General features: G+C 39.5%; 3 protein-coding genes across 3 annotated transcripts; all 3 read right to left on the bottom strand.

Annotated features, from left to right (window-relative positions):
• Nucleotides 1-298: 298 nt before the first annotated feature.
• On the bottom strand, nt 299-14,950 carry LOC140135879 (uncharacterized). The gene is made up of 3 exons (XM_072157536.1): nt 14,904-14,950; nt 2,552-3,486; nt 299-1,558 (listed from the first exon to the last, which is right to left on the bottom strand). Exons 2-3 carry the CDS (start codon nt 2,891-2,893, stop codon nt 1,289-1,291), a joined length of 612 nt encoding a protein of 203 aa, XP_072013637.1. The 5' UTR covers nt 2,894-3,486; nt 14,904-14,950; the 3' UTR covers nt 299-1,288.
• Nucleotides 11,042-11,812, bottom strand: LOC140172561 (uncharacterized). The gene has a single exon (XM_072195705.1). It carries the CDS (start codon nt 11,810-11,812, stop codon nt 11,042-11,044), a length of 771 nt encoding a protein of 256 aa, XP_072051806.1.
• On the bottom strand, nt 11,959-13,182 carry LOC140172562 (uncharacterized). The gene has a single exon (XM_072195706.1). It carries the CDS (start codon nt 13,180-13,182, stop codon nt 11,959-11,961), a length of 1,224 nt encoding a protein of 407 aa, XP_072051807.1.
• Nucleotides 14,951-15,661: the final 711 nt, after the last annotated feature.

Here is a 15,661-nt window from a genome sequence, read left to right on the forward strand (position 1 = left end):
CCAACAAACACAACACTGAAGTAAAAAAAGAAATTGAACATTTCTTCAAACATCAGGCAAAACAACAAAAAGAGAAGATATCTTACCCTTTGCAGAATCGTTTGCAAACATGATGCATCACCTCATTATAGCAAAGGACACTCATATTAATTACTTCGTACATGTTCCCTTTGTTTTCATGTTGGTAACAGACTGGCTAAACATGGGTCGATAGTCATGAATATTAATTAAACATATTTTGCAAGATCTGGATATCTGTTCATGGAGGTACTTTTTGTCATTATCGACCCAAGTTGCACTAGATACATGTAGCAAATCAGAAAGAAAATTGAAATGGAAGAAATGCATTGTGGGAAGTGTAAGATATTTTCACTGGGTTAAAACATCAAATTTTACTATTCTAGATATTTCTGACACTGATGGCAAGAATTTCCATTTCCGGCATGTAACACAAAAAAATAACACAATTGGTGTTTGAACTAGCAAAATCTGCAGCATTTTTTAAACTGTCATCAAATGAGTTCCACAATTTAGCACATTTATAAGCAATTTTGGTTTAGGTTTCGACTGCTCAGTGCCAGAAGTGGGTATGTGCAATAGCTGCTATGTGTAGCTGCCATGTTAGGTGAGTAAAATATATAAAATGTTCACAGGGCAGCATTTGCACTTACTCACTTCTGGCACTGATCAATATAATAAATATTACTCCTTCTCATACTATATATTTATTACATACTGTTAAAGTGCAAGATTGTTAACATTATGGCGATTGCTTCATAAGGGGTTGTAAACGTCGCCATGTTTTAAAAACCTAATAGAAATTTCGATATCATTGGAAAAGTCCACTTTTCAAGGCTGACAGATGCTTTCAATTGCTTTGATTTGATTTTGAAAGCTAAAATGTGTCAGAAGTAGGTCAACAGATTTTTTATTCACCAGTAGGAGCTTTCAAAATCACATTTTGGCTCTTGTATCAAAAGCGATGGAAAAAGTGCATGAAACTCTACAGGTGGGGGTTGGGAGTATGCCACTTCATCAAGGTCATTCACCCATGGTGGAAATTGCATTTGGACCAGTCTCCTTTAGGTGTTGAAAAAACCCCACAAAAACCACCCTGTTCTATGGTCATTGGTTGGTCAGAATTTTTTTCCACTTTGTCCCAAAAGTGGTTGTTTTTAATTGCATGCACAGCTAACCCCCCAACACGGAAAATCTGGGTCGATTGTGCCGCAGAACAAGTGTTTGATTTTTTCATCGCTTTATAGGCCAGTTTTTTTAAAACCAGAATTCAAATGGTTAAATCAAAGAAGTCTGGCTTCTCATCCTCATCTTCATCACTCAGACATAGCACATCAGCCTCCGCTTCAAGTTTGATTCTTTTATTAGTACTTGATGGTTCTTGATTGTCGTCTCTTGATGTTGATGGATTGCGTGAACACGCATCCCCTTGGCCACTGTGAGGTGACATGCTGCTTGTTGATGGCAAGTCTTGATCACTGACTCCCATATTCTGTTCTGGTATCAAATTTAAGCCAAGATCCACATTCCATGAACTCACCTGTACACAAAAACAAAAAATACATAAATAATTAATTAGACAAAATTACTTGTGACAACTTGTCATAGCAAATTTTAAGGTGATTGTATAAAATATATAGGCCTACACATCAATTTAAATGATGATGACTCTGTCATACGTGGTGTCGTTTTAAATACCATCTACAGACTCTATAATATAAAACGTGCAAATTAAATGGTCATCCAGGCATCCTGACACTCAGATTTGCTTGCGGATGACCAGAAATTCACTGCAGATTATACGTCGGATGCCCATAAAAAAATTTAAGTTCTTTATTTTTTAGGTTTTGGAATATACGGATGACCAAAAATTTTGGCGGATGACCAGATTTCAGGACCTGGTCATCCGCTGGATAAACTGATTTTTTTCTGGATTGGCACACTGAATATAGTTTTTTGTGATTTTGTCCCATGTGCACTCCACAATGTATATGAAGCTTGTATCAGAGATGATAATTAATGTATGTCACTCAATGGCTTAAATGAACCTTTTGGCCCAGGTGCATCAAACTTTGGCCAGAACTGCCTGTGACTACAATAGACCGGTTTCAAAATTGAAATGTCATTGTCAATGTCATTGTCTTCATTGATGTCATTACCAATCTTGACATTTTTGCTATATTTTGGTTCACCTCAACTTTGGTAGTGATGTCAATGCTTTTTCGAGGTTGCGCCGTATAAAGCATGGCAACAAACCGCCTCTGTACGCGTGCTTGTTCACTCAGCATGTTTAACTTTCCGCGCGTGATTCGATACTGTGGCGCGCAAAATATGCACATGTACATGTACGTCACTACCAAACTTGAGGTGAACCAAATTATATACACTCACTGACCCATCACCTCAGCAGTGGTAGTTGCGATTGGATTAAGAAATTTCCTTTCTCTAGACCTACATGTACAATGTAGAGGCTGAAAGTAAAATTACTCACTTGATACATTATTTAAATTTTAGAATATTTATTTACACAAACCTCCAATTTGAAACCAGTCTCTGCTGAGTAAGCACTGCCAGCATTTGTCGTATCATCTTCAATCAACATCTTCAGTTTCCCAAACAACTTCTCATGTAGAACCACATACTCCAAATCGGATGCTTTCTCTAACTGACTTTGGGTCTCTTCAACAACTTCCCTCTTACTTTGCAACTGTTGTTGATTATCTTGCTTCTGCTTTTGCACTATCTCTAGAGTTTTCGTTTTCAACTCCTGAAGCTTCTTTTTCAAATGTTCCCCTTGTGCGTTGACTTCATCCACGCACGCTTGAATTCTCTCGTCAATTCTCCTTTCTGCCTTTTGAAATTTTGAAGTCAGCATCTCTTCATTTTCAGTCACTTTTGCGTCATACTGCTCGCATTTCACTATCTGAACTTTTGCTTTTTTGTAAAGCACGTCCAGCTTTTTTGTCGCTGTGTTTTCACCAAAGACTGGATCGGTTCATATCTGTGATGCAAGTGGTCGTTTATAATACAGTATTGACAAATAGAATGCTTGCAGGTTTTACAAAAGAAAAGAACTTCCTGATCACTGTGGCCGCGGTTCAAGCACGTATTAGCGTTCCGTACATCCTCGGCTTCTTTGTGGCTCTTCAACGTCTCAGCCAAACTACGTACAAGTAAGTTAGTCCTAAGGGCCGATACCCCTCCTTCCGGCATGGTAGTTACCCTTGTACACTGAGGACACTTGAAACCACCAATAATATCTGATGGTAGATCGTTGAGACATACAAGGCAGCACACATGGGGGCAATCCAAGTCTTTGGGTATATGTTCGCCGACAAAATTTTCTAGACATACTGGGCACGACAAGTTGTCATCAAAATCTCGTTTGAGTGATGTAGCCATGATGGTTGTACATGTGGTAGTTGATCATGTGTAGTTAACTTAACAGTTCAGGTAGAAGTATCCAACCTAAGGAGAAGGACATAAATAAAATACGTAAGCATTTAAGCATATCATATTTGACCTATTTTAACACAAGAACATTATAATTTTGAAAGACAGCAAGGAGTGAAGAGAAAGAGAGGGAGTGAGGGTGGAGTGTGCAGTATGTAGTTCTCATTAAGGTGGTACTACACCCCTGATAAATTTTGTGACTAATTTTGCATTTTTCTCAAAAACTACCTGCACACTGGTACCCAGTAACAAAAGTTGTGTATATTATAGGGGCAAGGAATCCAATTACTTCACTGAAATGTCAGTGATTCAAGACAAGTGGTTCAATATACAATGTATGTTAAGAAATGAGGTACATTCTAGCAGTACCTCTTTAGCCATATTGTGCCAATTTTAAGGGGACTCGATCTTTTGTGCATAACTATAGAGGGCCAGGGGATTCACTCTATCATTTAAAAAATTATTTGAAGAAGTCAAAGAGCCCTAAGAATAAAAACCTGTAGTGTAATTCACGCCAGACACAATTTCATTATATGACAAAAATGAATTTTTGTAATCGATCAAAAAACAAACGTTTTATATCAATTTTAAATTTAGCCTGAATCCGTAAATATGGTACCTCTCACCTTTTTTAGGTCAAGGCTGTTTTTACCATTATGCAGCGAACCATTGTGAAGCTATTTCACATACATGTACATACATGTATAAAACATTCTAGAGAAAGAATGAAGCCATATGGTCATTTTCACGGTAAAGGGTGTAACTTTTGATTTTTAGGGTCAAAATTTCAAACCACTTAAATTTGTTTCTGTTTACTGAAATCATGCATAGAAGCAACTTAAATTCAAGTAAAATAATGTTTCAAGGCTTAAACCTTTTGATTTCTAATAAAAATTTGACATTTGCATAACATTTTGGTTAAAATCTAAGAAAAATGTATTTTACATAACCTCAGAAAATGTTGACATGAAAGCTGGAATACATGTGAAATTCCATTCCAAAGTAAGTCAACAGATATAAGTTAAATTTTATACCATGTTTTGCTATGTTTGTAATTGCAGTTTTGAAAATTTTTAACATCAAGTGTCATTTACAATGGAAATTTCCAAACCTTAAACATATTTTTTAAGTTTTAATTGGGTTCCTAAAATAATTTGAATGTCTAACTTCATGTACAAATACTACTTGATGAAAGGAACCTCCCAGCCAAGTTTCACAGAAATTGGAGTTATTTTTTAGAATTGGCAATTCAAGCGATTTGTGTTTCGGAGGCTTCAGTTAACAACACAGGTGATCATAAAAGTAAAATATTTAGCTAACTACTACAAGTTGACATAAAAAAATAGGTAAAAAATATTACAATTACCAATTTTCATGCTTTGCTTCTAAGTATTGAATTTCAGTTGTGACAAAAATTAAATTATCACAGCAAGTCTTTTTTTTTTGTTTCGGAGGCTTCGTGTTAACAATTGTTAAACATTGCAGAAGTAGTTTTTTGAAAACAACAGTGTTGGGATCATCTAAGCTGTTATTTTCTTGTGTGTATTGAATCAATGATTCTATGCGGCAGATATTGTAGATTTATCACACATTAATTTTTTCACCCATTTGTTAAGTATGGTGTTTTTTGCATGTGAAGCTTCCGAAACAGGCTTTTCAAGGTATCAGTATATTTTTCAAACATTAACCATAATGTCAATTTTTTTTAAAATTTATGACATTCTGCACATATCAAGTAATAATTACAATGCAGATATCAGTATGAAACACACCAATTTAGATATGCATAGATGATAATTAAGTTTACTGTTGTTTCGGAGGCTTCATTTGTTTCGGAGGCTTCAATTGTTAACGGAAAGTTTGTATTGGGTCCCATTTTCAAACGGTGATATATATCTCCACGATTTAAAAACATGTGACTTGAGGATCTACTTTGCTACATTTTGATAAATAGATTGGATGAGCTCTTTTATTTATATTTGCACAAGCTTGCTGAACAGTTTGTTTCGGAGGCTTCAAAAAAGTTAACGGAAAAACGGCTATTTGAAGTCAAGATTTTATAAAAATTTTAAAAGCTTGCAAATCGGCTAATTTTTGTTACCCATTTCAAGTTAAGATAACAACTGTTATAAATCAAGAAGAAGTGAAGAAATAACCAAGAATTATGAACCAAAGCTACACCCACAAAGTTTGTTAACAATTGTTAACGGAAAATGAAGCCTCGAAACGACAAATATCGAAGTCTGGTTCTCAAAAATACAGGGCCGTTCACAATTAAATCTAATGTGGCAGTGTTTACTGAACATATGACTGTACTTTCAGGATAAGAAAAATTATCCATGAACTAACTGAAGAAAACACAGGGTTTTACAAAAATGTTACTGTTTTTTATAGTTTTTCCAAATGGCAATATTAAGTACATTTAAGCCTGCTAAAACTGAACGCAGTAACTCCCAAAGCTGATTATGCTACCCAAGGTAGCTGCTAACTAGATGACTTATGTGGCCAAAAATTATGGAATTCTGTGGCTTTATTAGAACACTACGGATTAAAATGTTAAAAATCCAAAGTTACACCCTTTACCGTGAAAATGACCATATACTGTTGAAATATCTTTTGTTGATTTCGAATGATAATGTCATGAAGTCGTAAATTTTAAGGTCAAATTCCTAAAACCAAAACAAAACATTGCGACGCAGATATTTACCAACTTACGCAATTTCATCATCACATCAGTGTCTTTATTATTTGTTTGAAACCTTTCCCAAACGTTCGTGCTATTTATGCATAAAACGGCTAATCTATCTTTACAAAACGTGTCTTTTTTTAGTAAACAAAGGGCTTAAGATGGCATTTTGAGATTTATCATTTATCATAACACTGCACCACTCAACTGCCACCGTGGCCGAGCTTCAAAATTCATGATCGCATTCCGAAATGAGTCACTTGTCGGTAAATCATGTATCGTATCCTTAAAGGTATGTATACGGTACCTGCAGCAGAGACAAAGCGCTGCACACTGTTTATGTGCTGTATACGCGCACGTGGTCACTTTGTACTTCAGAGCACTGGACAAACTGTAATGAAAAATTATTTTATTTTCATTTTTCATTGATAGCTGATGAAATTGACCTTGACATTTAATGACAAGAAATGTATGCATGTAAGCTTTGAACTTGCTAGTGTTTATACTTTGGGTGCAATGAGCCTGCACATGTGTGTTTTCATATCATATTTTGTAGTGAAAAATGATTTCAAATGTTAAATTTGCAATCATTTTTGGAGCAACGATTTCTTTGTACTGACTGCTAATTATGTATCCATGTGAATGCACATTCAAGTATAAACACATAGGCCTACACAGCACCTATGAACTCCCGGTCGGAGCTGGGAGTTTATTGGAACTGGTATATTAACTTAAAGTTTTTGTCCGAGCTGAGAAGAACGGCACTTGTTTACATTTTTAGAGCGTGCGGATCGTATACACGGAAGTGGGGTTCTGATTGCCTGAATCAATCGTCTCACAATCATAGCCATAATTGATAGCAACATACCGATAATCTGAATGGCCGATTGTGGCAGTGTGTCATATCGTTGTTCAGCACAGATCGGCGCCCTTGTGAACACAAAGCTCCGCGTACGTCGCTCATTTAACAGGGCGCTCGCGTCAATCTGAGCAAGGGACTGCCGTTCTTCTCAAGATTAAACCCAGTGTAACTATAATTAAAGACAGAGATAAAACGAATTTATCGCACCTGACGTCATCTGTGAGTGTCAATCAAACTCGAGCATGGTTTGTTTACAAATGTCGTGATGATGATGTGATTTGCTGAACACAGCGGTATAACCGGTCGCCTAATTGTTAATTTTGCACTTTCAAACATACAAACCATCTCAAAGTTAAGTCTTTATAGTAGGAAACTTTCTTTGGCGAAGGCACCATGTCAACAATGCCTAGAAAAGCTGCTTTTTGCCTTGTATAAGTACATAATTTTTCGCCATTTGCTGTTGTTCCTTTTCTCCGATCAGCACCAGATAGATCGGTCTTCCTTTTCATGCTTTTACACGCTATTAACATGTGCTAACCAATCAAGGATCGTAATTGGCAGTGACATCAGATGCAATAAATTCTTTTTATCTCTGTCTTTATTTATAGGGCCTACTATACATCATAAAAACTCATGATGAACTAGACTCGCTTGCCAGTCCTATATATATACGCCGTACCTATGTATATTGAGGACTGGCTTACGCCATTTTGGATGTCAATGGGAAATACACACTTAACGATTTGCGCCGGTTAGAAACCTGAAAAAAAATCTTTAAAATTTCATCAATGTATATAAAAGTGGTACCAAGCGTATTGTGCTTGCTAATTTAAGACTCGGTTGAAACAAAATTAAGGATCGAAAGCATTTTAGTGTCCAAAAGGCAAAATTATCGTCAAAGTTCTGCGAAATCGGCACCCTTATGAAGGGTTCAGAATTGAATCGAACGAAAATATCCGATCTTTGCGATCAAAAACACAAAATTACAACTTTAAACATACTATTGGCAAAAGACATTATTACCAAACAATACAGAATAGAAAATTTGACATCATTTTCTCAAAATATTGAAAAAATTTGCTCACTAGACATCGAAAAAGTACGCAATCCAATTCCCGTTCAAACGCGTCGTGGGAAACTGAAAGTGCGATAATCGTGGATGTGATGAGATGATAGCGGTGGCAAAACTTGAATAACTGACTCACGTTGATTAATGTGTGTTTATTACTCCACGTTATGATTTATTAAAACAACTGTGATTAATTCTTGTTTCTAGGAAAAATATGTAAAAAGGCAATTTGAACAGGCCTACCGCTAAAACTTTATGCGTTGACTGATGTCTCATCTTTTGATCTGCTGTTCTAAATAAAAATACGGTAGCGTCGCGACACTAAATTTAAAGACGCGCAGCGATACAATTTAAACGCTTGAAAATTTGCAAGAAAACGCAAGATTACATGACATCCCAGCCCCTTAAGCGTGACGGAATGTCACAAATAATTAATCAACAAAAATGAATTAGAAAAAGGATTGTCTTAGCTAACACTGTCTTATAACTACGATTAATAGACCAAATCATTGTTTACATTATGATAAACAATTTTTGTTTTTGTTTTGTTTTTCAACATAAATAATTAGGATAGCAAATTACAATGAATGAAATCAATGGATCTACAATAATTTCTTGGACAGCGCATGGCGTACATCCAAATTTAGACTCAAACTTCTTGGACAGCGTACAAGCATACATCCAAATACAGAAACAAACTTTTTGGACAGCGCACAAGCATACATCCAGTTGAATCTTAAATCATCAAGTTATTCAACATAAATAATGGTCAGAATCAGATGAATCAAATCAATGGCTTTAACACCAACTAACAACTTCTTGGACAGCGCATGGCGTACATCCAATTTTAAACATAAACTTCTTGGACAGCGTACAAGCATACATCCAAATTAGAAGCAAACTTTTTGGACAGCGTACAAGCATACATCCAAGTTCAGATTCTGTTTAGCACTTCATGGAGATTCAAGGTCTGACCTTTCTGAATTCTTCATGAGAAGAATGAGCTTTGTCACAGGCCGCTTAACCTTTGATCCATCAGCGTACTTGATTCCGACGATTCTCACGAGGTTATCTTCCCTGGGTAGACTTCGACAATTTCGCCATCTTCCAGGAACCGCGCTTTGTGTCTTCACCAACCACAAGTACAATGTCTCTCTCACTTAGGTTTTCGCTTGTTCGTTGCCACTTCTGACGTGGTGACAGCTTGTGGATACACTCCATCCAAAAAAAAAAAAACCATCCACCATGGCGTTGCAAATCTCTCTGCGCTTTCGTAGATCTCCGTTGTACTCTTCACATGGAATAGCAGGGCATGGTAAATCGCCTCTTCCGATCAAGAAATGATTTGCCGTCAACGGCGGGTGATCTAGAGGTGACGACGACTTGGCAGTCAAAGGTCGCGTGTTAATGAGTCCAGATATCTGACAGAACACAGTCTCCCACTCGATGAACGTTAATCTATCAGACTTTACTAGATGTCTCATTCCCTTCTTGACTTCCTGCACCATCCTTTCCACAGCACCCTGAAAATGAGGTCCACCAGGAGGCCCGAACTTCCACTCTAGGTTGTAGCGTTGGCAGTGAGATCTTAGTTCATTATGGTCAAGTCTTAAGTTCAACTCATTGATAGTGTTGTTAGCTCCTCTGAAGCAGGTTCCATTGTCACTAACTATCAAGGAGGGAGCTCCTCTGATGCTAACAAATCGCTCCAACGCCTGAAGAAATGCTTGTGTAGACAAATCTTGGACACATGTTAAGTGAACTGCCCTAGTTACTGCACACGTGAAAACAGCACAGTAGCCTTTGGTAGTCGTGTTTCTGTTGAGTTTCACGGTTATAGGTCCAAGATAATCCACCAGCGTTGTCTTAAAAGGTGGAGTACATGGCGCCACACGAAACTCTGGTAAATCTGCCATCCTCTGTTTGGTCGGGGTGCCTCTGTGTTTCCTGCATGTGATGCAATCGTGCACAACTTGTCTTGAGATATTGATGTCACCTATGATCCAGTAAGCCTTCCTAACTTCGGCTGCTGTCCTCAGGTGACCTCCATGGAGGGCATGGCTGTGTCTTTCACGTACGATCAACATGCTCAGGTGACTCTTCTTCGGAAGGAGGTATGGGTGTCTAACATCATGGGATACTGGTGCTCGACCAACTCGTCCGCCTCACGCTGTACACTAGTTCCTCTTCATCGAAGAAAGGATCAAGCTTCATTATGTTAGGATCTTGAAATTCAATTCTCTTTGTGCTTGTCGGATCCAATACAACTCTGCTTCCTTGACTAGCTGAGTGGAAGGCCACTGTGATATCTGGGACGTGAGTTCCTTTAGCCACTTATGCTTGGGTAGTTTCTTCAACGATAACACTCTAGCCGTCACCATCTTCAACTTAGTCCAACTGGAGAACTTTGTAGCATCCAATATTGGTGATGACTCTGATACTTTGTTAACTTTGACAGCCAAAGTCTTGGCATTCCGCACATGGAACTTCTTCTGTTCTTCATCTTCTGGTTGAACAGGGATATTTGTAGGTGTCTTTGGCCAAGATGCGGGTGGTTGTTTCAAGTATTCAGGTCCTTCCAGTACTTGTTTCATAGCAGTCGCTGTTCCTCCTCTGGAGACTAGGTCAATCGCATTCTGATCAGTCGGAACATAAGCTACATCGGTGACTGGGTCGAACTCTGATGTGATTTCACCCACGCGATAGGCAACATATGAGCGGAAAGACTTAGATTGACCTCTCAACCAACTGATGGCAGTCATACTGTCAGTCCATATCTTTGAGTACGAGATATTGAACCGCAGGGCATTCTTTACTGTGATCATCAAGCGGGACAGTAGAAGGATCGCCTGTAGTTCCTTCCTGGGCATACTGGACTGCTTCAGAGGGGTGAGTCGCGCTCGGGCGCATACGCAGCAAAGCTCCGCCTCACTGTTCTCGGAATCTGACCATCTCAACCATACTCCCATGCCCATGGCATCTTCGGAGCATCACTAAGACCATGAAGTGAGACTTCTGGCAGGGGTCGCTGTCCTCTGTACCGCTCTGGAATCAGGCATCTTGGGATCTCTATGGTGGCTATCTCCTCCAAATCTCGGTTAATGTCATTTAAGATGGCATATAGTTCACCCTTTGGATTGAGAGGGGTATCCCAGTCCATGTTGAGTTGCCAAAGTTTCTGAAGTAGGATCTTTGGTCGGATGAGAACTCCAGACAGTATGCCGAAAACATCAAAGTACGAAGCTGTTTGTGATAGGATACTGCGTTTAGTTGGGACATCATTCTTAGGCTCCACTTCTTTAACCTTAAAGGTGTCCTTCTGGAGGTCCCACTTTGTCCCCAAAACAGTTGCTTGTTTGCTGTCTTCCGTCTTGTCACACACTTCTTTAGCATTTGATTGCCATTTACGGATGGTAAAGTTCCCCTTTGCTAGAGTCTTAGTTAGAGTGGTCTTCAGGCCCAGTGCCTCTTCCTCGTCAATGACCGACTCATTTAGGTCATCCATATAAAATTGTTTAGTGATGACTCTCTTCAGCTGGTCATTGTCAGGAGCATTCTCAGCTACTACATGCCTCAGGGTAACAATAGCAGCAGTCGGGGATGGCTTATCTCCGAATGTCACGGTTGTCAGTTCATAGACTTGAATGGGGTGACTTAGATTTTCACGAAACACATATCGATGAAACCGGGCATCCTCTGACTTGATCTTGATAGCTTGAAACATCTTGCTGATATCCGCAATTACACCAACTTCATTCTCTCTGAATCGCAATGCTACTTCAAACAGGTCGGAGTTGATGTTGTCTCCCTTCACAAGGTAGTCATTGAGCGAATGACCTTGATATCTAGCTTTAGCATCATACACCACTCTCACAGGCGTTGTCTTGGAATCTTTGACAACAGCAAAGTGTGGAAGGAACCACATCTTCTTCCCACTTTCCGGTCTTGTCTTAGTTCCTCTTCTGTTACGTGACGAGCTACACCTCTATCTACTTGATCTCTCATCTGTTTACAGTAGACTTCCCACTCGTTAGGCCGCCTAGAGAATTGGTTTTCCAAACTCTTCAGACGCTTGACAGCATACGTATAGTTATCAGGGAGATCGGTTGGTGGTTTCTTCCACGGTAGTTGTATTTCATAGGAGCCATCTGCTCGTTGTGTCACGCTTTGTTGCATCGCCTCTGTTGCTTCTTTATTCAGCGAATCTGTCATGCAGCTACATTTCTTTGGTTCCATTCCAACCTTCTCGAGACCAATGAAGTCTTCTATTGGACCAATCGCTGTGACATTGACATAGTTTGATAGAGACGACGGACTGCTGGTGCGCCCACCTTGTACGAACCAACCCAACGGGCATCTGACGGCGATAGGCTCATCAAATCTTTCTCCCAGAATGTATTCGTCCCATACCATCAGGTGAGTATTGTCCACGCCCAGTAGAACATCAATAGTCTCTGAGGGAGCAATCTCGATGTCAACGTCTCTGAGATGACTATACTGCTGAAGTTGATCTGGGTGCACAATCGGTATATCCCCACAGGGCGTGTCAATTTCAGTGAGTGTCAGTGGGTAGGACCAGGTACGTCCAATATCTTCAATATGGCAGTCCAAGAGCCTTAACTTTCTGTTGACTGTGGTGCCTCCAACCAGGGTCAAATTGTGATCTTGGTATATGTCTTGAGCTGTCTTGGGAAAAATGCCTTTCCTCACAAGTGTTGCCTGGCTACCATCATCTAACAATAGGCGCACCTTGTATCGCTGATTTCCACATCTTAAGTAGCCCATGGCAGTGGGTAACACAGCTTGTAACTTGTCATCATCAACAGTATGTGTTGTCACATGGACACTGGCGTTCCGTTGTCCGGTGTTTCTTTGTCGTTCTTGATCACCATATACGACCGGGCAGATTGAAGAGAAGTGTCTATTAGAACCACATGTTGGAATGCGGCATGGCGCCGCAAACTGGCAGGAGTTTGTATCATGAGGGGCTTTCCCTGCTGAGCAATTATCGTGTCCACAGCGGAAGCAAATTCCATTCTCTTTCATGATCTTGTACTTTTCTTGAAGTGGTAGGGCTCTGAATTTATTACACATCTTCAGATAATGTGTCTTGGCATCAGGATGTAGTGCACACTGACGATTATTGGCTCATGGACTCCTGTTGTTATTGTTGTTGTTGTTGTAGACAGTAGCAGCATTTGTAGATCTGGAGACTTTATGAAGTCGTACTTGGCTGGTGGTGGTGGAGCTGGAGCATCTGCAACCGTCGACTTGACTTTCTCGAGCAGCATGAGATGAGCGTGCAGCCACTTGACAAGACCGGTGAGGGAGTCTGTGTCACCTGAGTCTCTAATGCTCTTGTAATATGCTATTCGGTGGTCTTCCGGCAGCTTGTGCTTTATTTGACTCAACATTATTTTGCTGTTTAATTCTCCACTCAATCCAATCGCCTCTGCATGTGTCTCAAAGTTTTGAAGTGTCTGGACAAATTGACTCATTGCAGGAAGGTCAGCTTTGCCTCTTCTCTCATACGTCTTCAAATTTTCCAACTCTGTTAATAAGCTGTCGACTAGTTTATCTTGGTCACCATAACACTCATCAAGTACCTGCCAAGCACGCTCCAAATTGATGCATCCCTTGATCTTGTTTTTCTCAGTTGTATTGACCATGGACTGTCTAAGCTGGTAGAAGCAATGTAACTCTGACATACCTGTTGTGCAGTGTGTAAACATTTCTTTAAATCTTCTGTATTCTTTGAGATCACCGTTGAAGGTAGGAAACTGCATTCTGGTCATCCTTGGAGTTGATGATGAATAAGCATGAGGTGTAGGAGCTGTAGATTGAGGTGTTGTGGGTAGGCCTACATCAGCCGGGATACGGTGCGTGGTTGCGACTCTGCTTGCTGATTGACCACTGGTAAGATTGCGGGTGACTGTGTCTGCGCGACATATTTTTTTGCATGTAACATCGCTTGGACGTATTCCATTTCGCAATCGGACATCCAACTCTCCTCCTCTTCAAACTCATGCTGATCTTCTACAACCTCCATTAATTCTCCATGTTTTTCTTCAACCTTCATAAACTGGTGTTCAGCTCGTCTCATGTATTCCTTAACAGTTTCAGCGTCATCTCCTTTCATTAAGCTTGCTAAGGTACCTAGTGTTCTTGTGAGCTGACCCTTTGTGTTCCGTCTTGATAACTTCAACTTGTTGATGTTACTGCTACTGGCACTGTCGCTAGGACTGGCAGTGTCAGGCATTTTGAATCAGTAGTTGCTGAAGTTGTTATTTGTTTCCACAAAGTTGTTTTAAGATGTGATGAGATGATAGCGGTGGCAAAACTTGAATAACTGACTCACGTTGATTAATGTGTGTTTATTACTCCACGTTATGATTTATTAAAACAACTGTGATTAATTCTTGTTTCTAGGAAAAATATGTAAAAAAGGCAATTTGAACAGGCCTACCGCTAAAACTTTGCGTTGACTGATGTCTCATCTTTTGATCTGCTGTTCTAAATAAAAAATACGGCGCGCGTCGCGACACTAAATTTAAAGACGCGCGATACAATTTAAACGCGAAAAATTGCGCAAAACGCAAGATTACATGACATGACTATGATGAACTGAATTTAGGTTTTTAAGCTTACTCATTCAGTCACATTCAACATTACCATTCCAGTTTCCACGCTATCTATACCGCCCAGAAAGGCCTATGACTGAAAAGTAATATAACCACATTGATTAAAAACATATCAATTAGTCAAAAATCGGTATGAAAACATTCTTACAACTAAATTACAAATGGAAATTTTACCTCCTCGTATCGAAGCTTCAATAATGTCGCCCATCTTTGTTTTGAATTTTTGTTTTCCTACATTCATTGGAGCACCAACATTTTCAGGGCGCGCACCACTAAAATTTCACTGTTATAAAATTCACGGGGGGCTTTCTAGGGAGCATACCCGTATGGTCATATTTTGTGTTAAGCACCCCACCCCCGATATTTTATAGCTGCAATGTTGCAAGATATTAAAGAAAAATTGTTCTTTTGTGTAGGGGTGTAGCCGGGGCGGGCCATTGTGGGGGTGGTTATCACAAACTCGCCAAAGCCAAAAAGGTTCCCTTTGCGAGTGTTGCAGGTTTTTTGTAAGGCTCTTTCAGATCAAAAAAGGTCCAATTTGCACGAGTAGCAAGTAAAATAAGTAGTTCTTTATCAGTGGGCTTTCTCCGATTGGTCATACAAGCCTCCCAAATTTGGGAAGGTCTACTTTTGGGAAAAAAGGTCCACTTTTTCAAAATCCAGGCTACGACCCTGTATTAAAATGCGAGGTCTCTTCATTCCTCCAAAAAAGACCAAAAAGGACTGTCAGGACTTTTTCAGAGGGGGAAGGGAAGAGGATGCTGAGGGATTTGACAAAAAATGGCTAAAAAACACCAAAAAAATGCCTCATTGGCCTCTGACAATTGTCTTGCATGTTCTTCTGTTTCGGGCAAAACATGAATTGATTGGGGAAAAAATCGAGCGAAGCGAGGAAAAAAAATTGCTTTTTATTTACCGATTCTGGTGATTTT

The sequence above is a fragment of the Amphiura filiformis genome, chromosome 16 (genome assembly GCF_039555335.1).
Source record: "Amphiura filiformis chromosome 16, Afil_fr2py, whole genome shotgun sequence".
Classification (NCBI taxonomy): Eukaryota; Metazoa; Echinodermata; class Ophiuroidea; order Amphilepidida; family Amphiuridae; genus Amphiura; species Amphiura filiformis.

Coding starts and splice junctions, on each gene's coding strand:
- LOC140172561 (XM_072195705.1), bottom strand. CDS start 11,812: ATGTTTCAAGCTATCAAGATCAAGTCAGAGGATGCCCGGTTTCATCGA.
- LOC140135879 (XM_072157536.1), bottom strand. CDS start 2,893: ATGCTGACTTCAAAATTTCAAAAGGCAGAAAGGAGAATTGACGAGAGA. Junction 1,559..2,551: donor AGACTGGTTTCAAATTGGAG/GTTTGTGTAAAT, acceptor TTTTGTGTACAG/GTGAGTTCATGGAATGTGGA.
- LOC140172562 (XM_072195706.1), bottom strand. CDS start 13,182: ATGTGTAATAAATTCAGAGCCCTACCACTTCAAGAAAAGTACAAGATC.